A 26,946-nucleotide genomic window follows, 5' to 3' on the forward strand; every position below is an offset into this window, starting at 1 on the left:
CAGAAGTCCGCTCCTCGCTACCGGGCCGGGGGCGGGGGGGGCCGGGCGAGGACGTCCGCGGTATAGGCCTGTCCAGCGAGTGCCCAATTCCTGATCCTGAGAACGACAGAGAAGGTTTGGCGAAGTCATTGAACAAAGGAAGAGGTGCGCCTACTGCTTTTGCGAAGGAAGTTAAGCCGGGGTGGAACCGCCCGACACTCCCGTCAGTGTCTCTCACTACCTGGCCAAAGGCGCCTGCGCATTGCGAACCCCACCCTAGGAGTCACCTGGCGTAGCGCCCCGCCCGCTTCGCCTTGCACAGGCGCACTGCGAATCTCTCGACTGTGAAATCACGTGTTGGGTGCCAGCCGCCTCCCCGGCGGGCGCTTCCTGTTGCTGCCTCTGCCGTCTCCCGGGGGCAAGCCAGGGCGGTGCCGGGAGGGAGAAGGCTCGGGTTTGGTTCGGATCCGCCGCGAGGTATGCCGCGTCCCCGCCCCCTGGCGTGGGTAGCCCTGGGGACAACCGGGGAGATGGAGGCGGCTTGGGCAAGCCCGGGCCCGGCGGTGAGCCCAGCCGCGTGGGAGTGGGGGGCTGGGCTTCGCCTCTCTCTGCGCACTGTCTACTGACTCTGGACTTGGGTCCAGCACCGAAACCGCACACTTGGAGAGTCGGACCGATTTTGACTTTCCCCTGAACCCAGAGTCACTCCCGCAGCCCCTGCTCAGTTGACACCCGCGATTCACCCACGTCTCGGAAATCTGACACTTGTTAGTCCTCCAGAACGCCAGCTCCCATGCGCCCACACCCAGTTAACCTCTTAGCCCTGTACATTTTGCCTCTTAACTCTTGACTCCAACCGCTTCTCTGCATCCCCACTGCCACCCCCCACACGCCTTCACAGACTATTGCAGGATGCTCAGTACCCAGATTTCCTGCCCTGCACTCCTTCCTACTTCCTGTGCACCTTTCCTACTGCATATAGTGATGTTTCTGAAACACTGGCCTGAACCTGTCACTTCTTTCCCCCTCTCTTCAGAATAACGCTCAGATTCTTTAGGATTAAAGGTTTTGCCCCTTACTCACATTTCTATCTTATACCATTTCTGGACTCAGGGTTTGGTATATGTCCCAGTAATACCAGGCCTTTATAACGTTTCCTTTTCTTACCCCAGAACCATTATGAAGTTGTCCTTATGCCTGGAGTCCTATATTTTTCTTTTCCCCCAACTTCATGACTCAGCACAGGCATCGCCTTCTCCAAGAAGTCTTTTCTCTCTGTTGGATAAAGGGCTACTTCTAGCCACCCATGGCACCTGCAGCCACCCTGTTTGGTGTTTTTTTATTCATGGGTTTGTCTACACCATGTAAATGTTCCTTAAAGACTGAAGTCTGTGAGTGTTCCTTGAGGGTTACATTAACTTCTCCACTCCCAGTGCCCAACATCATCTGCCATGTAGATCCCATGAATTGTTGGGGGAGCTCTGAGGGAATCTGAATGCTGAATCAGGTTTCTCTGGTGCAGAGGTGCCCAAAGAAACTGCCATGGTGAAAAATGCTTTGTATCTAATATGTCTTAAAGTGTCTAATGGTGATCAGTAGCCACATATAGCTATGTGTCTGGCATGGATTTTTAATTTTAATTAATATAAACTACCACATGTTGTTTCCAGAATGGATAGCACTACTTTAGAGTCTGTCTGAATCCTGCCCAACCTTAAACCTACCTTGTAGACAGGGTTGCTTCTCTGAATCTGCCTTCCATCAGACAGTTCAGTAACTTTATATTGTGTGTTCACACTCCCTACTAAACCCACTGACAGGTGGTCCCCAGCCTCCCATCTCCCATGTTTCTTATTTCAATCCTGTAATTCTAAGATTGGTATTTTACCCCCTGGGTAAAGTACTGCCATCCAGGAGGGCTCACTAACCACATTTACCACTGTCAGAACTCGGCTCAGGTCTACTCCAGTGTGTCTGATTCTCTTTTAACTCCCCACCTGATAGGTATCTAGGTTGCCAAGATGCCAGGGCCACGGCCTCGGAAGGGCCTTCAGGCCAGCGGTCAGGGTGTGGCAGCTGCCAAGCAGGTATGAACATGGCCTCCTTCACCTCTGGGTCACTTTGGGGTGGAAGGTCTCTGAACAGCTTGGGCAAATTGGGTTACCTGGGTGGTTTTCCTGTCAGTCCAAAGAACTACCACACAGGTGGAAGAGAAGGTCTGAACTCCCCTCCTGGATTCAAGCATAGCCATCCTCCTACCTACCATCACCACTCCATATAAATTATCAGGAGAGTTAAGAGTCACCAAGATTTAGGACTCTGATAGAACCTCAGTGCCCTCATAGGTCCCTTAGGGTCATGACATTGCTTGCCAGCCAGAGATGCAGGGCTGGAAAGCTGTGGACAATAAGAAGACTTTGCCGTCTAGGGACACACGGCTGTGGCTAAAATGGGAGACTAAGAGGGCCTGTCTTCCAGTTTTCTCCCTTTAAGTCTTCTGGATCCAAGTCCTGAGACTTGTTAGTCTATTTTTATTGTCTTAAAGGAGGCAGGTAAGGGAGACTTTATTTAAATTCTGATTTTGTCATTTAGGATGCTGTCTCAGTTTCGTATGAACGTAAGTATAAAAATAGTACCTATCTACCTAGAATGTTGAAATTTATGGACACAGAAAGTAGAATGGTGGTTACTAGAGGGTAAATGGAAGAGAGGACGGGGAGTTAGTGCTTACTGATTCAGAGTTTCAGTCTTGCAACATAAAGAGTTGTGTGGATGAACGATGGTGACAGTAGTACAGTGCTATACTACTTAATACCACTGAACTCTACACTTAAAAATAGAGGGCTGGGGTTGTGGCTCAGAAGTATCATGCTTGCCTTGCATGCATGGGGCACTGGGTTCAATCCTCAGCACCACATAAATAAATAAAATAAAGATATTGAGTCCTACAACTAAAAAAAAAAAGGAAAAATAGAATGGTAAATATCATGTCGTATGTTTTACTACAATTAAAAAGTAGGACCTCCCTCTCAGAATTATGAGAATTAACTGATACAATCTTATAGAGAGTTAAGTATAATGTCCAGCAGCTATTGCTGAATAACAGTAATGACAGTGTAATCCTTCCAAGTTCTTTGAAGACTCCCTGTGGAGATAAGTGGGTAATGTTGCAGGCCTCAGTTTCCCTTTTGTGGCACACTGGTCCTCACAGAGTGAAGGATCCACTAACTGACACACTGGGAGCCCCAGGTCTGGCTCTGGGACTGGCTCTACCCTTTCTCATTGTGAGATTCCTAAGAATACTTTTCTGCTGTCAGCTGGGGCTCTTTGTGGAATTCAACTCTGAAGACATGCTGCTAGGGGTGGATGAAACTGAAGATGATGAGGAGCTGGAGGCTGAGCTGTTGGCCCTCACTGGGGAAGCAGGGACCGCAGGCAGGAAGCCAGCACCCAAGGGGCAGGGTAAGTTTTCAGCACTGGGCTAAGCTCTGATAGGACCAGGTGGATACAGGCCAGTGGTGGAGAGTTCCTTGCCTTTAAGCCTAGAGGAGCCAGCCAGATCCCCTGGTCCTTCTGACAACCATCTCCCCTCTGCAGCTCTCCTAACAAGAGGTCAGTTATACAGCTGTGATGGGAGCTCACCTCTTCCTGAGCTGCCCTTTCTCAATTGTGGATCTGACTCAGGTCACTATCCTTAACCCTACCAGCCTGGTATACAGTAGGGTCCAGTTACCTCAGACAGAACTGAATACAGAGTAAGTGCTCAGAAATTGTGTCAAATGAGCAAGTGGAATTTCTCTCCACATCCTGGACAAGGATAGAGATCTTAGGCCTTGGAGGATCGGGGAGTCTAAATCTTCTCTTCTTATCAAGAACCTCAGAGAACCCCCTCAGCTCACAGAACTCCCCTTCTGAAGTTCCCCTGAGCTGAGGATGGTGAGAGGACTGGGAAGGAGCTTACTGATCAGCCCCTTACTCTGCAGTTAGACAGGCCTAGGTTTGCATCCTGCTCTGCCACTTAGTTGGATTAAATAGATGTTAGCAATTCCTCGTTTATTCTGTATGTAAAGTGGGGATGATACTAATCTTTCAGAATTGTGAAGCTCAAATGGACTCCACAGATCTTTACAAACCTAAGGTGTGGTTGGGGGGAATGAATGGGTATGTTTACTTCCAGCAGAAATGCAGAGAAAGGGGCAGCTAAATATCACTTGTTGGAGGGCTCAGGTGTTTCCTGACAAGGATCTTTTGATCAATTTTCTGGGTGAGACTTTGCTGTGGGAGGGAAGAGGGATTTCTGCTTGGGGTATCTCCCAGTACAATGGATTAAAGACCCTTCTTTAGTGCACCTTAGTTTGAGTTGCCCTGACCTCTACAACCTTTCCCCAGCTCCCCTGCCAATAGCCCACATCGAGAAGTTGGCAGCAGACTGTATGCAGGATGTGGAGGAAGAGGAGGAGGAAGAAGGGCTCGAGGAGGATGCAGACCTGTTGGTGCGTCTGCCAGGCTGGTGTGCAAGGGCTCTGCAGTCATACTCAGGCCTGATGGAGGAAAGGGCAGTGGAGAGGAGGCCTGGGGTTATTCCTTCTGTATCTCTAACTTTGAGTTAGAGCTCTGCCCTACTCTGCCGTCTTCCTGGCTATATACAGTGTGAGACTTGTCTCCTGTGACTTCTAGTCTGAACTCTGCCATTGAATATTCTCAAATTTGAAGTCTTCACTGTTTTCAAGACTATCCTTGGTCAGATTAAAGAGATGTTTTGGGAAAGAGGATTACGCACCAAACTGACATTAGGAAATATTACTGGGAGAAAGGGTCCTTTGTTCTCAGATGTACTGTGGGTGTGATCATGAGGTCCCCAAGCTCCTGGGACTTGTGTGTCTCCCCAGTCTGAGCTGCAGGAGGTCCTGGGTGCAGATGAGGAAGCTGGGCCCCTGGATGGTGATGAGGCAGCTAACCCAGAATTCCAGGAAGACATCGAACCTCCAGTGCAGACAGCCCTCCTAATGACTTCAGTTTCAACAGCTCAGGTAGGTTGAGGAGGGGCCCTGTGTGCCTTTGATGTTCTTACTGTAGCATGGCTTGTTATTGCCTTCCTCCAGCAGCTGCCCCCAGACAGATTCTGAGCATGAAAAACTCCTCTGTGGCTGGCCAACCTCAAAGGCCTTTCTGTTTTCCCAGACCACCCCCCCACAGCCATTCTTGGCCTCCATTGATGGGCTTCTCTGTTTGCCTCTGGCATGGCCTGTGGCCTCTCTGGTGGATTTTTGCCTCACACCTTGGTGGCTTTAGGCTCTTCTTTCTCCTGGAGTCCCAGAACTCCATCTTCTGGGGCAGCTTCCTCACAGGGAGAGAATGGCAAGGGCCTAGCTGGCTGTGGAGTGGCCCAGCCCTGAGCTGAAGTATCTACAGGCTGGAGGGCCTCAGGGGCTGCAGGCTTTGCTGGAAGAACGGATCCACAACTATCGGGAGGCTGTGGCCAATGCCAAAGAAGCAGGTGAAGCAGCCAAAGCCAGACGCTGTGAGCGTGGCCTGAAGGTGAGTTGGCCAGGTGGAAAGGAGAGCTGGGGAGCTCTGTAGAGGTGATGCATTGGCCTGTGCTAGAGCAGAGTCCAAGCCAAGATGGCTTCCTGTGTTTCTGACTGGTTTTCTCCCTCAGACTCTGGAGTCCCAGCTAGTTGCCGTAAGGAAAGGAAGGAAGATCAATGAGGATGAGATCCCACCTCCAGTGGCCTTGGGCAAGAGGCCCCCAGCCTCCCAGGAAACAGCCAGCAGGAGCCCTGAGGCTGACTCCCAAGCTCCCCCTGCCATGGAGCCAGGTATCTGGAGTTACTCAAATTCTTTCCTAGTTCCTTGGGTCAGAGCCCAAGGCCTGTCTACCCAGCCTGCCACTTGCCCATTGCTCAGTCAAACCTTCCCCAAGAGGCCCTCAAGCCAGTAGAGACCTTTGGGCACTGGGAACCCAAAGTTGGAACCTTCTCCTTTGACCCTTGTGCCTTCTCTGGGGGCTTTACTTGTATATTTATTTTTGGCAGTAGTGGAGATTGAACCCAGGGCCTCACTCATACTAGGCAGGTGTTCTACCACTGAGCTACATCCCTCCCTGGCCCTTCTTATTCTTAGACAGGCTCTTATTAAGTTTCTTGGGCTAGCCTTGAAGTTGTAATCCTCAGGCTCCAAAGTCACTAGGATTACAGGCATGTGTCACCCACACTCAACTTTCTGGGGGCTTTCTGTTATAGACAACCCCTCCCAATCTGAAACCAGCCTCCTGCACAGCCCTCGCATTGCTGTCCTGCCTGATTCAGACCCACACCCACGGGCCCTGCTGTCAGCCCGACAGAGAGCGTATAAAGTGGCTGCTCTCAGTGCCAAGCGGGCTGGAGATCTAGATCGTGCACGTGAGCTCATGAGGATTGGGAAGGTATGACATCTAACTCCAAGGCACTGTGTCCATCCTTCATTTCACAGATAGGGAAGTGGAAGCTCAGAGAGAGTGAGCGAGCGAGAGAGAGACCCAGGCTACGCTTGGGCCAGACTGGCCTAAGGGGGAGCTATTTTAACCCAGACTCCTGGGGTCACCTGGTTTACATCCACACCTGCTTTTTTCACTACTATAGAGATTTGGTGCTGTCCTGGAGGCCCTGGAGAAGGGGCAGCCTGTGGATCTGAGTGCCATGCCCCCAGCACCTGAGGGTTAGTGTGGGAATTACGGGCTGAAGCTGGGGTTAGGGAGGAATATTAGGTATGGGACCAGCCAGGCACCTCTGCCTTCACTTCTGCTCTGGGTCCTCAGACCTGAAGACCCTCCCAGAGGCTTCCAAAGCCCCCACAGCACCCTCAGTCCTACCCCCAGCAGTGGAGAGAGTGCTCCCAGTGACAACCCCCAACATCCCAGCAGCTTCAGGTAGGACAGGATGGTGGGACAGAAGTGGAGGCCACGGGGATCTGGGGAGGGACAGGCAGAACTCATGTCCTCTCCTTACCCTCTTAAAGTGGCCCCTGCAGAGCCGCAGACAGTGTTGGATGCCCTGCAGCAAAGGCTGAACAAGTATCGTGAGGCAGGCATCCAGGCCCGGGCCAGTGGGGATGAGCGCAAGGCCCGGATGCATGAGCGCATTGCCAAGGTGGGCCTGCAACTGGGTAGCTCCCTGACCTATGCTGGCCTCTTCTCCTGGCTGATTGCTTTCTTTCTCCCTGCTGTTTCTGCTATCCCTGGTCGTCTTTGAGTTTTCATCTGTCTTTTTTGGAGCTCTTGCTGCCTTGGCAAGAGCCTTCTTTCTCTCAGTTTTCCTGTTCCTGCCCCTTGGTAGCCATGGACCAGAGGTCCCTACCTTTGTTCCCATACAGCAATATCAAGATGCCATTCGAGCACACCGAGCAGGACGTAAAGTGGACTTTGCTGAGTTGCCTGTTCCTCCAGGTGAGTGGGCCTTGGCCTACGGGCTCTAGGAGAAGGTCTCTGAGCCTCTGGGGGGTGGGGGGGAGTTTCTTATGTGTCTGTCTCCACCTGGTGGGAGTCTCACATCCCAGCCATGCCCAGGCAGAGTCAGACAGGACCCTGAGGCTACAGCATCCTCTTCCCATACCATCTCTCATTGTAGGATTTCCCCCGATTCCTGGCCTGGAGCCCACTGTGGGTACTGAGGAGGATTCAGTGGCAGCAACTTTGGCAGCTGCCCAAAAACTGGCCACCTCAGAGGATACAGCCCCAGTAGAAGATGAGGATGAGGATAAGGTTTGACTGCAGGCCCAGGGCTCCCTGGGTTGGGGGTGGATATGACAGATGAGGGGTAAACTCAGACCATGTTATTCATACTAACAAGCCCAGGGAGGTAGGTATCCTTTCCTCCATTGTAGACAAAAAACCTGAATAAGAGCAAAGCTAGGATTCAAACCTAGGTGTTTTTGACTCAGAGTTCAGCTTCAAAATCCCATTGTCCTACTGTTTCCTGTCAGGGATGTTAGACCAGAGAACTTTTGAAGCTTTTTCTAGCTCTGAGCTTTTGTAGGGCCAAGAGGGGAAGCCACTTGTCTCAGGTCATACAGGGTTATTATAATATTAGGAAGAGAGCCCAGGTCTGGGAGTTGCCATGATCAGGGTGGGGAATGTACCCCCTGTGACAGCGTTCTGTGCACCTGTAGACTGAGCCCCTAGGACAGGCCCCAGTGGCCAAGAAGCCAGCACAGCCTCTGGTTCCTTCATCCCGGCACCTTCCTGAGCCCAAGGCCTTGAGTTCTAAGGAGGCACTGAGTCCAACTGGTGAGTGGAACAAGCAGTATGGGGAGGGGTGGAGGGCCTAGTGAAGGGCTGGTGTGGCCCTAACCATTGGTTCTTTCTCTTCAGTTCAGGAACAGCTGACACTGCTGGAGGCACGGAAACTACAGTACCAGCGAGCAGCCCTGCAGGCCAAGCGGAGGCAGGACCTGGAGCAGGCCAAAGCCCATCTGCGGGTGGCCAAATGCCTTGAGGGGCAGATCATCCAGGTCCGAGCTGGCCGACCTGTTGACCTCTCAAAGGTGAGTCCTACGTAGTTAAGCACTAGGTCTTCCCAGGTGAAGGAGAGGATGGCTGACTTGCCAGGCAACTTTGAGAGGAGGTAGGGATTGGTATAGATATAGTAACAGCTGGGAAAGAGCCTTCAGCTCATGCCTCTTTCTCCCTTGAGGCCCCAGGAAAGACAGGGAAAGAGAGGGTGGGCTGCTGTGGTCCCCAGTGACAAGGCCAGGCCAGGCCAGTGGGAGCAGAGTGCTCCAGCAGCCTGAGGCAGACACAGGAAAGCAATGGGCTCCTGGCACTGAGGTTAGTAGAAGTTGAAGAAACATTTAGTTTGAATTTCTGAATTTGTTGGGCTCAATAGGAGAGTAATCTGACTCTTGGGGCCTGCGGGACCTTGTGACCTGGGTAGGTGCCTTCACCTTTGACGGATGAAGAGGGTGACTTCATCCTCATTCACCATGAGGACCTAAGACTCTCCCAGAAGGCTGAGGAGGTATATGCCCAGCTACAAAAAATACTTCTGGAGCAATATGAGGTCAGTAGGCCTTTTATTTCTTCCTTCTCTTTCAGTATGCACAACCTCCCTATGGAGAAAGGCATGGGGTACGGAACAGGTTGTCATGGATTCAGATTCTGGCTCTGTTGCTTACTGGCTTTGTGGCCTGTGGCAAGGCACTTTTGACCTCTCTGAACCATGCTTCTCTCATCTTTAAGGGGATGATAATAACTTTCCTTGAGGGTGATTATGAAGTTCAAGTTTGAAGGGATGAAGTTTTAGATGGGAGGGGAGAGCTATATGTTTTTGTTTCAATATATCTATTAGAACTGCTGACTATTCTGAGAAGTCTACTTTCTAATGTGATGTTGAATTAGGTTTTAAGGGAAGGACAAAAGTTTGCTAAGTGAATTTTGGGGAGTGGCTGTCCTCAGGAGAGGAAACAGCAGAAGTGTAGTCAGAAAAGTATGGTGGGACTTGGGAACAGTGACCTTGAGGCATGTGTGGAGGAGGAGAGGTGAGGCTACATGGGAAAGGTTGGAGCTTTGTGAGGTCAGGCCTTGCATGCCAGCTTAGGCAAGTCCTGTTCTGGCTCTGGAGTCACTCTGGGCCCCTATTTTTAGAAGTGCCTGCTGTTCTCCAAGCAGTTCATGCACCAGGGCAATGTGACTGAGACAACCCGGTAAGTGCAAGGGCTTAGGGGGCTTGGGTAGGGGGCAGACAGTGAGCCTTCCTCTGCTGATGTGTATGCCCTTCCCTGTCAGGTTTGAGAAGCTGGCTCAGGACCGTAAGAAACAACTGGAGATCCTGCAGCTAGCCCAGGCTCAGGGCCTTGACCCTCCCAGCCACCACTTTGAGATGAAGACATTCCAGACTGTGAGGTGCCAAAGCCTGAGGGGAACAGTGGCTCTGTGTAGGGACTGTGAAGTGCCAAAGCCTAAGGGGAACAGTGGCAAGAGGTTGGGAGCTGAGGCTGGAGACTCTTCCTTAGTGAGACTTGAGTGCCACAGGCAGTGGGGCCAGTGAGGAGGGTGTGGTGCCTTCCAGGGAAGAGCTGAACTGTGTAGTGACTGTGGAAAGAGCCCCGGACCAGAAGTCAGAGGCCAGGTCTTTATGCTAACTCTGCTCCTTCCAGCAAGATAGGCTTTTCCTCCCACCACTCTTCTGGTTCCCTCTTAGTTGAGCAAGCAGACACTGGAAGAGGTGACCTTGTTCTGCCACTCTCCTTTACTTTGTGATCTCTCCGTTCTCCTTGGCTATAGGATCTTCTCAGAACTCAACAGCACAGAAATGCATCTGATCATTGTCCGGGGAATGAACCTCCCAGCCCCTCCAGGTAATCACAGAACCACCTCTACTCAAGGAGGCTCTTTGCCAGAGCTTCCATCTCAGGCATTCAGCTTCTGGCCACTCCTCCGACCCACTGCCTTCTCTCCTCACAGGGGTGACCCCTGATGATTTGGATGCTTTTGTGCGGTTTGAGTTTCACTATCCTAACTCGGTGAGGCTGTTAGGATCCTCTGAACCATTCTCCCTTTAGAGCTCTGTTCAATTTCTCTCCATCCCTTGGGGATCTGGCTATGGGGAGGGGTTTGAAGACCTAGTCCATTCCTTACAGGATTCAGCCCGGAGTTCTTGGTGCTGTGTACTTGTTTTTCAAGCTGTGCTGACTTTTTCCTTCTCACTATTTAGGACCAGGCTCAAAAAAGCAAAACATCTGTGGTGAAGAACACAAATTCTCCAGGTGAGTGCTGATTAAAGCCTCTTTCTTTCCCCCCTTACTTTCTATGTGGGCAGCACATGTGTTTCCAGAGTGCTTTCAAATCTATTGTCTTACTTGGTCCACCCAGCTTGGGAGATAAAGGCAGATATTAGCAACATTCCTCTTAGGTCATTGGGGAAACTGAGGCTCAGTAGGGTAGGGAGATTTGCCTAGGGCCTCATAGCAAGGAGGTAGTAGAAATAGTGAACCCAGAAATCCTTACTCCAAATTCCAAGTTCATTCTACTTTGATATAATTCAAGTAGAGTGGGGCTGGGGTTGTGGCTCAGCAGTAGAGCGTTCGCCTGGCACTTGTGAGGTGCTGGGTTAGATCTTTAGCACCATGTAAAAATAAATAAATAAAATAAAGGTATTGTGTCCAACTACAACTAAAAAAAAATATTTTAAAAAATAATAATTCAAGTAGAGTATAAAAACTATTGGCTTCCAAGGCTAGGACCTAGATGCTCTACCCTACCCCCTGATGGCAGCCACCCTGAATTAAAGGCAAAGAGATCCAGAGGGAAAGCCTGCCCTTTTCTACTTTTTCAGTAAATTCCTAGGAGCCAAGCCCCTCCTTGCCTTCTCCTCTTTTGCAGAATTTGATCAAGTCTTTAAATTAAACATCAACCGAAACCACCGGGGCTTCAGGAGAGTGATCCAGAGCAAAGGAATCAAGTTTGAAATCTTCCACAAAGGGTAAGGCTCCTCCTATCAGTTACATGGTAAAGTGGGTGGGGAGGAAGGAATGGCGTTTTGGTTCCCACTACCTCTGCTATTACTTATTTTGCCTGCAGTAGACTCATCCAGTTCATTCCCATCTTCTCTGCTCAGTCTAATCCTCTGCTGCCTCTTGGCTCCTTAGATCCTTCTTCCGAAGTGACAAGCTGGTTGGCACAGCACATCTGAAACTGGAGCGGTTGGAGAATGAGTGTGAGATGAGAGAGATTGTGGAGGTAGGGCCCAGGGCATGAACAAGCTGGAGAACTTGTAAGAAGAAAGCCTATTATAGATTTCTGTTCCCTTAATTTAATATTGTCCATTGTATCTGTGGAATTTGTGGTATCCCCATTTCATAGATGGAAGAGATTCAGAAGATCTGAGACAATTTATGGTCAGCCAGATAGGAAGAAGCCATACACTTTCCACAATACTCTAGATCACTCGGTTTCCCAGAGGTGATGGATGAGAGAGAAGACCCTTGAGTCTGATCACTCCTGTCATCTTAGCATATGGATTCCTAGGTTCCTAGGGGCAGGCTTATGATTGGGGCAATTGTCTGACAGCAAGATGAAGTGAAACAGGCTCCAGGTCTGAAATCATTATGGTATTTCTGGGTCTAAGACCCACTTGGATGCAGCTAGTCTCTGCTTAGGAAATCAACTTCTAGGTAGCTCCTTAAGCATCCATGAACTCATAGGATTACACAGTCAAGGACTCTTAAGAGCTTAAGACAGATGGGGAACTTAGGCTGGAGAAGAAAGGGGTTACATTGGTTCACACAGTGTCCTGGACAGAGCTGGGAGCAGACCTTATCCTTACTGATGCCTGTGTAGGCTGGGGCTTTTCCTTTTGCGGCGTACCTCCCCTCTACCTGTGGGAGTTGTTCTAAAATAGGGCCTGGTCAGTATCAGCCCCACTGAAGGTGGTTGAACTTCTCAGGCCTATTGTGGTGCTTTGCATTCCAGCTGCCTGCTCTCCTGCCCTAAAGGAGGAAGCACTGGTCAGGGTTCTAGTCTTGACTCTGCTACACAGAGTCATTCATTTCTCTCTTGGCCATCTGTGAGGTGAGGGCTGGGCTCTGGTTTTCAGGATACTCCATGAAACCAGTGTTACTCCAGGAGTGGCTATGGGGAATGAGGGGAAAACTGAGTGAGTAGAGCCCCAGGTTTTGATCTTTTCAGCTGGAGCATTGATGTTTATTTAGTTTTATATATTGCTTCCTTGTAAGATATCCCTGAAACAACTTCCACACACAGCACGAGGCAGGGGTGTCCTGACCCGGAGGCTCCCTGGATAACACTGTAGGATGCTTAGCTCCTCTCACCCCCTTTCTGGGACCTTAGGGACCTGTCTGCCCCCAGCTGTTTCCTCAATTACCATTTCCCTCTCCATGGTCTTCGTAGGTTCTGGACGGAAGAAAGCCCACCGGGGGGAAGCTGGAGGTGAAGGTAAGGCTGCGGGAGCCTTTGAATGGCCAGGACGTGCAGATGGTCACCGAGAACTGGCTGGTCCTGGAGCCCAGGGGCCTGTGAGGTGCGCAGCTCTTGGGATCCTCAGAACCTCTGCCCCCCTGCACCCTGCCAGCATCCCATAGACCCCCTTCTCTTGCTCAACCTATTTATCTAGGGGAAAATCCCAGGAGTTTCATATCTGTGGGGAAGAGGCAGATCTGTTGGGTAGGGCCCATGGGCTGAGTTTCTTACGTTCCTCTGTCCAGAACTGGGAAGGGAAGGTAATAGTCCAAGGCTTAACTGTCTTTAAGAAAGCCTTACTAAAATCCATTGGTTTTCACTGTGGTTTAGACTGACTTGCTATGCTCTGTGTCCTGTGCGGCAGATGGTCAGCTCCAGGAGAGGATCAGGCCAGCGGCAGCATGCACGAGCTTAAGGCTTCACTGGCCTCAAAAGCCTTTGTACTTAAGAGAGAAGCTGCTATACACACACCAAAGGCCTGTTGCATATGTGCGCCACTGACCATGACCCTGGGCTTTGCTCTTGCTGGCCCCTCCTGCCCTCCACAGAAGCAGGCTGGATTCCAGGAGCTCCTCTTCCCCTTGTCTCCCACTCCTCCAAAAGTGGACAAAGGCAAGGATACCCTCACCACTCTGTGCCATGGAGTCCCACAGCCCCTTAACTTCTGCATACCAACTGTGTGCAGCTTACCCCAGCCCCAATTGCACTATTTCTGGATGTGCCTTTTAAAGATGTAACTGCTTAAGGGATGGGAGAACTTGAGGGTGATCAGGAACCAGTCCTGCTCAGGACAGGGCGTGGTTCCGTGACTCCAGTTGGTCCGTGGCAACCTGTCCCACCCAACCCAGTTCACCCAGCTCTGCCTGTGCCTTTGTCCTGACAGCTGCTGCACTAGCCTTCCTGCTCCCAAAGGACTTAGTAGAAGAGGAAAGTTACTTTTGGTACTGCCTAGTGGGAAGGAGTGGGGTAAGGTTGCATCTTGGGTTTGGTCCATGCACCTAAGATGAAAGACTTGTTAACTGGGGAGAAGAAGGAAAAAAAAATATAAATATGTATAAATTTATGTAGCCATTTTTTATTTAATAAACTAGGTCTAATTCATTATAGGGATTTTGTACCTTACACACAGCGTAAATAATCTTAAATCTGGCATTGTTAAAAAGCCAGAGTAACTGCAACATTTGCCCACTGCCACCATGGGTTTCATATTTGAGAGAAGACTGGGGAAGCCTTTCCTCTCAGCTGATTGCCAGAGCAACACCTTAGTTCTTTCCAAGAAATTTGCCTTTGTTTTTCTGAATGGATGGAAACAATAAGGGGTTTATAGTTGTAATATATTTAATATTCAAAACTGCAATATTCTACATTACTTAGAAATAAATACCCCATCTTTTATTTCCTCCTTTTTGAAGCATTAAGTCCAACAAAGCATTCCTCAAGATTATTTTTAAAAGGCTGTAAGTTGAAGCAAATACATTCAGATTACTGGTCATTATGTTATTGCATAAGCACAGCTCAGGGATTGAGCTTTTTTGTGTGTGTTTTTGTTGAGCTAACAGGGCTGGGCCATGCTTCCCTGCCGAAGAGAGCAGAGCTTTTAGTGGATAACAGTAGGAACTACAGACGAGTGACTCTTCCAAGAGCTCTCTGGCCAGTCTTTCTTACCTATCAGATGTGAGCTAGCAAAATTTCCAGAGAAATTTAACACTTAATTACATATGTGTCAAACAAGCAGTAATCTAGAATGAAAAGGAGAGTCTTAAGCCTTCTTAACATGGTCTGGACAAGCCTGAAGGGTTCCTGATCCAGCCTGGTTTTTCCCTTAGGGTTTGCATTCCCACCCAGTACTTACAAGAGGGTGAAGGATAGACCACTAAAATTATCCTTTAAGATTCTGAACCCAGGCCTCTGCTGGCTCCAAAGATTTACCTTTGCAACATGTTCAATTTCAGTAGGCTTCACTACTCTGTTCTTTGGAAAACAGAACCTTAAGACTGAGGGAGGCAAGACAAAGACACCCACTGGGCTTGCTGGCTGTGATTCTTAAAAGGCCTTTGTTGTAGCCAAGGCATGCATAGATAGTAGGAGGGACCTACAGAGTTCCTGCTTGTCCTAAGATTTGTCCAAAAGCAATAACCAAACACTGAAAATTAGTCACTCATGGGATGAGAACCAACCATGACTCAAATCATTTTCCAATTTTAAATTGAATCTTTAATCTAGTGCAGTGTGCACTTTGTTCTGAATTAGTGAACTGAATAAAATGTGGAAGACATTTTTTAGACTGAGTCTCACTATTAAAAGATGAACTCTTTTGTGACTGAAACATTATTTTTCCTTTATCATAGCACAATTCTGAAATCTGCATGTTTGCTTCCAAATATCTGTGGCATCTCCCAAAAGATCTTATCCTTCAAGTAAGGTCAGATGCAGTTTGAAACATACAGAGTTGAGACTAGTGGGTCCTAGGGAATTTGTACCTGGTCCAGCACCACCACATAGATGAATTCTTCTCTTCTCTGGGCTCAGCCTTCTAAGGTCTGAGATGGCCATGATCACTACTGCTCTACTCCTTAGTCCTTCTGTATATATAATCCCTAGAAATTCTATTACTATTATTTAAATTATTATTATAGCATTAGTAAAACAAATTACTATTATAAATTAGCCAAATCCAGAAACCTGCTTATTGGAATGAATTAAGTGCATAAATTATTTCCCAGATGATCATAGAGGTAAATTTAATTGGAAATTTGGGGCCCCTCAGCAAAAATCAATGTAAATGGGAGAAGACAGGAGAATAGGAATTTAGGCAAAATTCTATATCTGTACCACCATAGAGTGCAGTTGCTGCTCAGAAAGTATTAAGAACAAATGGAGAAACCTTCATTGCCTGGTATTTGGCGAGCATTCAACAATTTTTTAAAATTTAATCAATCACTGGAATGGCAATTCTGTTCCTCGTCAGTTTAGAATGAACACTATGTCAGCCCTCACCACTGGTGATTTGGACCCAGGAGCCCTCTACCAAGCTACACCCCAGCCCTTTTAATTTATTTTGAGACAATCTTACTATCTTGACAAGGCTGGCCTTGAACTTGGAACCTTACTGCCTTAGCCTCCCAAGTAGCTGGGATTAGAGGTATAGGGATGTGTGTGTGTGTGATCTGTCTTTATAATCTAGAAAATTTTGCCTAATCAGAAATGTGATGTTTCAGCACTTCATTTTATGTAATTCTTAAAGAGTACACATTGTATAACACCAAAGATAAACAAGGGGAAAACTAGCCTTGGTTTTTTAATACTGAATTCCACAAGGTGATTTTATTGCACGTAAAAGGACATTTAGTGTAGTTGAGAATGGACCCGACTATACAGGGCCATAGTCTTATCTTTAATAAGAGAACTGAAAAGCTTGTGCTGATCTAGAATTAATATGCAATGGCAGGATGTATTTAGGTGAACGGAAACAGAGATGAGCTACAGGAAAATAGGACCAGTTGCTATAGAAGCTCCAAACTTCTGAGGTATATTTAGATCAAGCTGGACCTTAATACCAAACACACCTGCCCCTTTAACAAGTGCTTCTTGTTCTTGTCAAGTTTGGGGGTTAATTCCAGGGCTCAGTCCATACAAGCTGGTGGTGTGGGAGCCAAGGTGTACTTTAGAAGCTCCATAACTCTGAATTTATGGGAAAGGACCCCATAATTCTCTGTAGCTTCTATTGGCAAAGCTTTTGAGGAGAGAGATGGACAAAACCCCCACCCTATCCCGTGAAGAAAGAGAAGACCCCAGCCAGACACATTTCCCAAGCCTGGCCTGTGGGCCTATTGGTAACATTATCTACTAAACAGCTTCACAATCTGTTAGTGCCAAATGGTAAGTCCAATTCCAGCCACTGAGGAGCAGCCTCTCCTGCGTTGGATCTGATGCATTCTTAGAGCTATACTTTTGCTGTAGACAGACTAACTCAGCGTGGCCTGGGCTTTCAGAAGATGCTGGTGACAATGGAATGTCTTAAAGCAGTACTTTAAAAAAACAAAAACAACCTTTTGTTTATTTTTATATGGTGCTGAGAATTGAACACAATGCCTACCACATGCTAGGTAAGCACTCTACCACTGAGCTATAACCCTAGCCCCAGAGCAGTATATTTCAGAGTATGGGTTGTGGAATCCATTTGGTCTGTAACCATAATAAATTTTTGACAAAGGAAAATGATCAGAATGTGTCACATATATTCTAGTTAAACCAGACCTTGGTTTCTAATATCACTCCCATTAAAAGAAACCAAGGGTCTTGGAGAAATGGCTGATTCCAATTCTGGGGCAGAGTAAGTACAAAACTAAACTAGCCTGGAGCATCCTGTTAGGCTAGAAAAGAAAGTGTTTAAAAAAATAGTAGGAGTATGTCACAAGGATGTAGGACCCAGCCTGAAGGTGCTCCATTTGGACAAAGCTAAGACCATTTAAGCACCAAATTTATGAATTGGAACCACTGAAAACACAATCCATGAGACCATAATGAAAATTAAATAATAAGTAGGGAAGAGGAAAGGCTTCTGTTTATAGATTACCAAATTGAAATTGTAAAGGTAGAGTACGTGCTAGAATTAGAGAGTCACTTTGCAACTATTTGTTACAGTAAAAGACCAGTCAGTACCGGTAGGAAAAAAGTGGGTTTTAAGTCAGTACAATTTGATGAGCAAGAAATCTGCATGGTCTGAAAGTCTCTCTCTACATACTTGTTATTAGTTTCAAAGGGAAAAATTAATAGTGGAGAAATTGGATAACACTTTGATTAGCTTTACCACCATCAATGAGAGGCAGGCAGATATCAGATAGTGATCATGGCCAAGAATGCACAAACACAAACTGATTCAAGGAAATATCAAACTCAAAATGAGGTATTTTTCCATTAAAAAATATGATAGGACAGCCTATTTTCACCAAAAATACCAATGACATGAAAGATAAAGGCAAGTCATTGATAGCTACATGCCCTCCCTAAACCTATACTGGAAGATTTACTAGAGGGGAAAACACTACAAAGGTAGTTACTGGGAAAATACTAAGTTAAAATAATAGATCAATATGAACTTGACCCAAATTGAAAACTGTTCTGCAGTTATGTAACAGAATGTTGAGGAAATATTGAAGTATTTAGGGGTAATGGGCTATGATGTATGAATGTACTCTGAAAGGCCTCAATTTTTTTTTTTTTTTTGGTACCAGGGATTGAACCCAGGAGTGCTTAACCACTGAACCACATCCCCAGACCTTTTCATTTTTATTTTGAGACAGGTTCTGGCTGTTGCTTAAGGCCTCACTAAACTGCTGAGGCTGGCTTTGAACTTGCAATCCTCTGTCTCAGCTTCCCCAGCTACTGGGATCACAGGCATGAGCCACCACTCCCTGGGGCCTCAATTTATCTTATCTTTTTATTGGAGGAGGAAATGGGCAGGAGGGAGAACAAGGAAGAGGAAGGGAAGGGGAAGGGATAACAGGACATAATAAAGCAAATAGGACAAAATGTTAATATGTGAACAGTTAAGTGAATCTGAGTAAAGTGTACATAGTGGGGTTTTGTACTTGTAGCTTTCCTGGAAGTTAAAAAGAGTTTGCAATAAAATGAAAAATACTTATAGTACATAGTAACTAAAGCTGTCTTGATGTATGTTTGGTTGACTTCCACAGAAAGGCCCAGTTTAATATCTACCATTCACCTGGGCAAATCTCAAGTGATCCTGAATTCAGCTCTGCTATCCAAGTAACTTCACTTACACCCAGGAGCCCTCCATGGCTACAAAAGGAGATAATCCCTTTGGTCTTTGATTAATTTCAATGAGTAATCTGGTGAAAATAAACAAAAATCTAAGTGTGACTTCTATCTGACAAACACCTATGATGTAACTGGGACAAGATCAGTGTGGAATTTTCCTTTTTATACCAATTCTGTAAAAAGAGTGCAAAACTGATGCTTCATTGTTTATTTCCCCTCTGCCCTCCCACCACCGCACCATTGGTGATGGTTGTACCCATTTCAACATTTCTGAGCTTATGACCATAAGTAATCTTAAAAGAGAGGAGTGGGATTCTTGTCTAGATGTAACAGAAGGGGATTAGCTGCAAGATAGCATAACTGTTGTGCAGTAACAGAAGCTGTTCAGGTCTTCTCGGTGGACAATGCATAGAAGACTTATAGAACATCTGTCCCCCCAACCACCCTTTCCCACCCTTGTCCCCAAGCCCCCTCACTCCCACCCTATCCCACCCACCCCCATTAATAGTGTTAACAAAAGCTTAATCTTCCAGTTTTAAAGTGCAAATGATTTGGATATGACTGCTGTTGCCACAGGTCTGAACAGAAAAAATGAAGTCCTCTTTGCCTATGCGATGTTTTCCAGAATATAAAAGATGAGTTCCATGACGACAGGGCCCTCACTGAGCTGGCAGGCCCCTCCATGGATCACTGGCACCAAGGCGCTGTCCAGATCATTCATGTACTGCGAGGGAAGGGGCTGGCCATTGCTCCCTGCTTGATAGCCAACCTATACCCAGAGAGAAGGGGATGATAGGTTACTAAACACAGAAGATCTCTCCAAGGCTGGGTTGTGGTTCACCAACGGTACAGTGCTCGCCTAGCATATGTGAGGCATTGGGTTTGATCCTTAGCACCACATAAAATAAATAAATAAAATAAAGGTATTGTGTCCATTTATAACTTAAAAAAAAAAAAAGACCTTCAAAGGGCTGAGCAGGAAAGGTGAAAGGTGATATCCTTCTTGGTCATGGGCTAGTCACATGACAGTGAATACAAATTCTTCCTCATCACTGAGCTGCCATTTATCAACCTGTCATTTATTCATCCTGGCCACCTGATAGCTATAAGACCTTGAGCTAATCACTTAACCTCTTAGGATTTTTGTTTTCTGGAAGAGGCAGCACATAGAGAGGCATGGAGAGTCAGAAATAATATTAACTTTTGGTTTTGAAAACTAAAATGAGAAACATACAATGTTCAGCTTCCTAATATAACATTTGTTCTTAAGTCCATCCAGTCACCCATGCACCACTTTATGAGCACCTTTGAACACAGGGATTCAAGGATAACAGAGCCACTGCCCTCAAGAGGCTCATACACTCAGCAGAAAAACACTTGTTATCTAATTCATGTGAGAATTTTCCCTCTCCAGCTAGATAATCAATACCATTTGAAACAGGACTAAGAAACTTCATTAGTAATACCCTGATATGCTTCTTAAAGCCCTGGGCAAGACCTTAAGCAGAAAATAAATACTTGTTGATTGATGACTACTCAGGAAATGGAGCCAGATACATAACATTTACTAGTTCCCTGATAATGGAACAATTCTGCACTTAGGAACCAGTTTCTCCCTATAGAACCTTAGGTCAGGAGCAGCTTTTGGGCAGAAATAATACTTAGCTGGGAGGGGTGATCATGCTGAACACTCACACTCATTTTCTAAATGACTCAAAACTAAAGGGTTGAGGGAGATAAAGAGGTCTGGCAATTTATGAACATCAAAGCAGAACCAATGGGATCTCTCTCAGGCAGCCAAAGTCCAAAGAAATTGTAGAGATTAGAGTGCTTAGCCTTAGGAGAAAGACATTGGGACAAGGAACTGGGACTTGTGGGGTGTGAACTGGATTGTTTCTACAAAGAGCTTATAAAAACATTAGGACAGACATGAGGGAAGCCTGACAACGGGAGACCTTAACTGACAGGAAAATTATGAGGGAGGGGAAAAGCTCAAGTTTTAGCCACAAACTAGTATGAAAATATTGGCAGTAAGAAAAATCTCATTAAGGCATGGGTGATTGCAGCGGCCAGTTAACAGAAGCCTGCTCTAACTGGATTAAGAAAACAACAAGATTAGGGACTAGTGCCCTCAAAGGGAGCAAAGTGTGATGCATGATGGGTGGGACTGGGGAGTATCACACAGGTGCCAGTCAGAGGGGTGGCAGGTCCTCACACTCCTCTCCTGACCATGGAGAGAAGGCAGGTAACTCTCTAGAAGGCATGTGGTAAAGAGGACATGGTTAAAACGTTCAGAGAGCATCTTACCAAGAGGATATATGGGTATTTTAATATTAGAGGGAGATTAGAACATTACGCCTGTGAAGGCCAGGAGATCTGGAGAACTCTGGGTTGATTCAGGAAAACTCATGACAGAAAATACAGACTTTGCCCAAGGCCAGCTTCAGAAGCTAAGATTCTTCTTACCTGGTCTGAGTCCAGTGTCACACGTAGTCCCAGTTTTGTCATTCCATCTTCCTTCAGAAGCTTCAGGTGGGGACACAGAGCAAGGCAAAAAGCCTTGGCAACATGCTCAGTCAATCTGCTATGATCTGCAGGATCACTTAGGCAATTATGCTGATCATCATTTTCTAGGAAAAACACCTGTTCCCCAAACAAAAGAGACTTTTAATCTTTGGCATAGGTTTTGAATAAGTGGATTAGCTCACAAGTGGATAAGCACTGTAGTTCTCCAAGAAGTGCAAGATGATCTGACAGGAGCAGGACACCATATAGTTCCTGGGTCATGAAAAGTAGGGCACCAAAAAAAAAAAAAAAAAAAAAAAATCTTCATGGTCCCTGCACACACACATTGGTAGTAGCAGCCTATTTCCCTGCAAGACTCCACCACAGCCTGATGGCACATCCTACTCAGAACTAGAAAAGGCCTCCATTTTGCATTATACACTTTTAAAAGGTAATACTGATGTATGGACAACGTTCTGAGGAAGTGACTCACTCAAGTGCACAAAAATATTCAGAGAGAGCCAAGCCTAGAATCCAACTCTTCTGCCTCTTGACCTACACAGAGCTTTTCTCCCTACATAACCCTGCCACTGTAGACACCAGAGCTGTTGTCAGTGTGCTAGCACAGAGCCAAGCACTGCCCAGTGCATAGTCAGAAGCACAGCAAATGTGAACTGAGAGACCCAAGTCCTAGTCACACAGCTGCCTATGCCTTAATGAGTCCTCTAGTCAAACCAAAGGATTAACAGATGTCAAAGGCCTTTTTTATTTTTTATTTTTTTGAGATGGCATTTATGTTGCCCAGGCTGGTCTTGAACTTATGGGCTCAAGTAACCCTCTAACCTCAGCTTGTAGCTAGACCTACAAGCATGTGCTAACATGCCCAGTTTTCAAAGGACTTCTTAATGCCTAATTTGCCTCTATAAAAATGAAAAGAACTTACCATCTCTGGATACTGTAAAGTGTAAACAATATAAAAGCAAAATATAAAAAAAAATAATGCAAATATACAATGCTTACTGTTCAAATAAGGGGCTCATACTAAGCATATTATCAAGGGAGCAGCTCTGCAGCCCTGTGCTTGTATGTTCTAGAGAGAGTGACAGCATGACATGATAGAAAGAGCTCTGAAGTGGGTGTCAGAAGACAGAACCCTGGATGCTGCTCTGCTAACAATCAGCATTAGTCACAAAGTTATAAAGCCCATTTTCTCATCAGCATGATGAAATGGGTACTCTGCCTACCTCACTGAGTTACTGAAGAACAAAAGAGGGAATGGAGGTCAAACTGCTTTATAAGCTATAAAGAGTTTTACATGTTCTAGACTCTGCACTGCTAAAAACGTGTCAAGGATTGATCATTATAAAGCAAGAAACTAAAATTGCTCAGCTGAATATAAAATCATGGAGCCTGGTATAGAGGATGAAACAACAGCTCAAGACCAAGAGAAACAGGCTGCAGTCCCTGTGCTATCAGAAACCAGCTATGAGATCCTGAATAAGATAATGAACCTTTCTTAGCTTCAGCTTCTTTATGCATGAAATGGAAAATGAGGAGTCACAGAATTAAAAAAAAAAATAAGACAAATCTGAAAGGAATTCTAGAGATTGTATAATTGAACCTTCATGAAGTTTAAAAACCATTAAGAGGCCTACCTATTTACTCTTTGAGAATAAACTTGCTAATCTGTGTGACTGTCCACACAATCAGGGCCCAGCCCTGCTCCTTTTCATTCCCATATTAGACTCTATTAATACAGCCTTCATGGTAAACAGCACTTAATTTAGTGTAAATGAGCTTAGAAGTTGGCCAGAGATGAGTTTAAATTAGCAACTTGCCATTACTGATTTGCCTCTAGTTATTGACAAGATACTTATCTCTGAGCTTTAGATTTCTTATTGTGAAAAGAAAAATAAAAGATTTGGGGGAGGGGGAGTTCCAGGGACTGAACCTAGGGGTGCTCACCCACTTAGAACATCCCCAGCCCATTTTTGTTTTCTTTTGTTTTTAATTTTGAGACAGGGTCTTGCTATGTTGCTGAGGCTGGCTCGAACTTGCAGTCCTCCTGCCTCAGCCTCCTAAACCACTGGGATAACAGGCATGCAGCACTGCACCTGGCAAAAAAAAAAAAAAAAAAGTCTATTTTTTTTTAAGACTGTGTTATCTCAGATATTTAACTGTAAATGCAGCAAGACTCTTGTAGCTTTCTGAAGATCATACCAAAGATAGTATGTACCACTCAGAGATGTACTCTTTGAATTCTGATGCAAATAATCTCTAAAAGCAAGTTCATCAGATTACAGCAAGCTACACATGATGGCAGTTCTTCTCAGGGATCTAAGACAGACCAGGGGGAATTAGAGTTTAGTAGGTAAATGGAAAGACTTCTTTCTCAGAAAGATTTTTTCTTTATCTTCCGGAATCAGCCTGGAATGTGGCTCTCAGCCTGGCAAAAAGTTGTGCTCAAAGCAGGTCAAGGGTACCAAGTTTCATTTCCTTACCTCTGTCCATCTGATGACTTTTCCATTTGCTTTATACTCCGATCCATGGAATATCTTCACATTTGTTATAGACTCCATGGACTTCCCATCTATAGGACTTATGACACTAAAACAGAGGAAGGGAAAAGAAATACATCTGATCAAGTCTTGCTATTAACTACATTGGGTGCCTTGTTGAACCCATCTTTGCAGCACATTATAATAGGAAGCCTTTGTACAAAAATGCACATAAACAGAGAGGATCTATGCATTGAAATGATTCAAAAAATTCACAAACACATTTTTCTAGAAGCTGGCTCTCTTTAATGTAAACAAATCATTTAATTAAACCTGATCTTCTAGCATGCCTTCTTTCCATAAAAAATGCATCTAATTTTGTTTTCCCACTCTGTTCCTGACTCTAATAACATTCACCATGTAATATTCTTCATATATTCACATATCTACCTTACAAATGAATTTCTGAAGGAAGTGATATAGGCACTCTGTGTGCTGTAATTTCAGTACTGATCAACTATTCAGAACTCAATGAAATTGAGTTCGTTAAATTAGGAATTTAATGAAAGTTCATTAAGAATTATTTAACCTAGCTGGGCACACACTTGTAACCCTAGCTACTTGGGAGAGTGAGGCACGAGGATTCCAAGTTCAAGGCCAGCCTGGGTAACTTAGCAAGATCTTGTCTCAAAAATAAAATTTTTAAAAGGGGGTTAGAGAGATAGCTCAGTGGGAGAGCATGTGTGATGCCCTGGGTTCTATCCCCAACACCACCCCAAAACTCCCCCAAAGAAATAAAAAACAATTTTTTGACCAAGTATGTTAATTAGAACAGTTCTACTGGGAACTGATGAACCAGTATCCTTGTATCTATCGCAAATTCCTTCTAGTACTATCACTCCTAGATTCCTGAACAGAAAAAGCACTTTAGAAATTCATTTCCTCCCTAAATATAGCAAGTAAATTCAATATGTGGAGATACACATTTATTCTGATAAGGACCCTAAACATTTGGCACAGACTCTAGACTCTTCCTGACAACTTTCAAACCATTTATGTTCTTGATTGTCTATGTATTAAAAGTCAAATTTGATGGGTGTGGTGGTGCACACCTGTAATCCCAGAAACTGGGGAGGCTGAGGCAGGAGGATCACAAGTTTAAGGTCAAACTAGGCAACTTAGTAAGATCCTATCTGAAAAGAATATAAAAACAGGCTGGAAACTATGCAACTTCTAGAATAGAATGCAGGGTAAACAATGTAGGTTTAACATATAGGTGCAGGCAACAATTTTCTCAATAGGACCCCTGAAACTCAGGAAATAATGCCAAGTTAATAAGTGAGATGACATCAAATTTAAAAGCTTCTTCACAGCAAAGGAAACAATTAAGAATGTGAAGACAGACTGGGAGAAAATCTTTGGGAGCTATTCTTCTGACAGAGATGTAAAATCCAGAATATAAAGACCTCAACAAACTTAACACCAAAAAAAAAAAAAATCAAATAATTCAATAAATGGGCAAATGAACTAAAGACACTTTTCAAAAGAATAAAAATGACCAACAAATATATGCAAAAATGTTCAACATCATTAGCAATTAAGGAAATGCAAATCACTGAAATTTCATCTCACTTCGGTTAGAATGTCAGTCTTAAAGAATACAAACAAAAATAAATGATGGAAAAGATGCAGAGGAAAAAAGAACACAATCACACTATTGGCAACAGACAAATTATGCAACCATCCCAAGTGTCCATGAATAGATAAAGAAAATGTGATATATGCTGGGTGCGGTGGTGCACGCCTGTAATTCTGCTGGATTGGGAGTCTAAGGCAGGAGGATTGTGGGTTCAAAGCCAGCCTCAGCAACTTAGCAAGACCCTGTCTCAAAAAATAAAATATAATCCCCAGTTCTCCCCACAAAAAAAAAGAAAGAAAATGTGGTATTATACACACAATAAAGTTTTATTCGTCTATAAAGAAGAATGAGATTATATCATTTGCAGGAAAATGGATGGAATTTTGAGACCAAAATAAGCCAAACTCAGAAAGTCAAGGGTCATATGTCATACATTTTCTCTCATATGTGGAAGCTAGAGAGGAAAAAGGAAAAGAAAGGTATGTGTGGAGGGGTAGGGAGTCTCATTAAAATTAAGGGGAGATTAGCAGAGTAGAGATAAGAGACCCTGGGGAGGGAGGAGAGAAAGGAAAAGGAAAATATTGAGGAATAATACTGGCCAAATTATATAGTTATATTGTATGCATGTATGAATATGTAACAACAAATCCCATCATTATGTGCAACAATAATATACCAAAAAAATATAAAAGAAGAAAAAAATTTTTGTTTTGTTTTGGGGATTGAACCTAGGGTTACTTAACCACTGAACCACATCCCCAGTTCTTTTTATTTGAGACCAGTTCTCACTGAGTTGCTTAGGGCCTCACTAAATTATGAGGCTGGCTTTGAACCCGTGATCCTCCTGCCTCAGCCTCCAAAGTCACTGGGATTATTATAGGCATATGCCACTGTACCAGCTGAAAGGAAAAAGTCTAAAAAAATAAAAAAGGGCTGAGGGTGTAGTTCTGTGATAAAGTGTCCCAGTATTAGTACTAAAAAAAAAAAAAAATCAAATTATCAGGCATTCACTTCATTCATTTAGATTAAAATTATTAAACAATTTAAGTTAAATTTTTAATTTAGGGCAGTGGCCCGTACCTGTAATCCCAGCAGCTAAGGAGGCTGAGACAGGAGGATCATGAGTTCAAATCCAGCCTCAGCAATGTAGTGAGGCAGTTAGCAACCCAGCAAGACCCTGTCTCTAAATAAAATGTAAAAAAGGGCTGGGGATGTGGCTCAGTGGTTAAGCACCCCAGGGTTCAATCCTCAATATCCCCCCAAAATAAAAAAATCAAAATAAATTCTAACATCATGCACCAATGCTAAAATAGGGGGGTCAGAGTGTTGGTCAGTGGTATCATTCATACTTAGCATGAGCAAGGCCCTGGGTTCAATGCCCAGGGTTCAATGCCCAGTACCTGCCCTCCCCAAAAGGTACCCTCAGTTGATTAGAATACTTTGAGACAAAACATTTGTACATTCAGTAACGAGTTGGAAAACAATCAATCTATATATTACAAACTGAGTTCAAGAATGTTTTCTGGTGAGTTTTTGTCCTACTCTAAGAAGTTGCCACCAACAGCTGCTATAGAAAAGGGCAACTTGCTATT

The 26,946-nt window shown here is 45.2% G+C and overlaps 2 protein-coding genes across 5 annotated transcripts in view; one reads left to right on the forward strand and one right to left on the reverse strand.

Annotated features, from left to right (window-relative positions):
- Positions 1 to 303: 303 nt before the first annotated feature.
- Cc2d1b (coiled-coil and C2 domain containing 1B) lies at positions 304 to 19,638 on the forward strand. 4 transcript variants are annotated; one of them, XM_015485000.2, is made up of 25 exons: positions 304 to 456; positions 1,984 to 2,066; positions 3,297 to 3,441; positions 4,369 to 4,472; positions 4,869 to 5,009; positions 5,392 to 5,517; positions 5,639 to 5,798; positions 6,222 to 6,403; positions 6,600 to 6,675; positions 6,776 to 6,886; positions 6,976 to 7,106; positions 7,330 to 7,402; positions 7,584 to 7,717; positions 8,125 to 8,242; positions 8,327 to 8,499; positions 8,889 to 9,014; positions 9,599 to 9,657; positions 9,740 to 9,856; positions 10,238 to 10,311; positions 10,418 to 10,476; positions 10,668 to 10,719; positions 11,336 to 11,435; positions 11,602 to 11,692; positions 12,863 to 12,992; positions 19,338 to 19,638. In XM_015485000.2, exons 2-24 carry the CDS (start codon positions 2,001 to 2,003, stop codon positions 12,989 to 12,991), a joined length of 2,547 nt encoding a protein of 848 aa, XP_015340486.1. In that variant the 5' UTR covers positions 304 to 456; positions 1,984 to 2,000; the 3' UTR covers position 12,992; positions 19,338 to 19,638. The 4 variants fall into 4 exon arrangements, with proteins under 4 accessions (XP_015340486.1, XP_015340485.1, XP_048671348.1 ...); XM_015484999.2 differs by lacking the exon at positions 19,338 to 19,638 and adding an exon at positions 13,262 to 15,206; XM_048815391.1 differs by lacking the exon at positions 19,338 to 19,638 and adding an exon at positions 13,296 to 15,206.
- Zfyve9 (zinc finger FYVE-type containing 9) overlaps positions 18,906 to 26,946 on the reverse strand; it is a 142,122-nt gene continuing 134,081 nt past the window's right edge. Inside the window, exons 17-19 of the mRNA XM_048816307.1 lie at positions 23,719 to 23,824; positions 21,179 to 21,355; positions 18,906 to 19,481 (exon numbers count right to left, since the gene is read on the reverse strand). Of these exons, the coding sequence (XP_048672264.1) occupies positions 19,320 to 19,481; positions 21,179 to 21,355; positions 23,719 to 23,824 (445 nt within the window). The 3' untranslated portion in view covers positions 18,906 to 19,319. The remainder of the gene's footprint in view (positions 19,482 to 21,178; positions 21,356 to 23,718; positions 23,825 to 26,946) is intronic.

Source organism: Marmota marmota, unplaced genomic scaffold (genome assembly GCF_001458135.2).
Source record: "Marmota marmota marmota unplaced genomic scaffold, marMar, whole genome shotgun sequence".
Classification (NCBI taxonomy): Eukaryota; Metazoa; Chordata; class Mammalia; order Rodentia; family Sciuridae; genus Marmota; species Marmota marmota.

Excerpts from the sequence above, each read along its gene's own strand:
- Cc2d1b (XM_015485000.2), top strand. The coding sequence starts at position 2,001 with ATGCCAGGGCCACGGCCTCGGAAGGGCCTTCAGGCCAGCGGTCAGGGT. Across the intron at positions 6,404-6,599 it reads AGCTCATGAGGATTGGGAAG|AGATTTGGTGCTGTCCTGGA; the intron begins GTATGACATCTA and ends TCACTACTATAG. Across the intron at positions 7,718-8,124 it reads AAGATGAGGATGAGGATAAG|ACTGAGCCCCTAGGACAGGC; the intron begins GTTTGACTGCAG and ends GTGCACCTGTAG.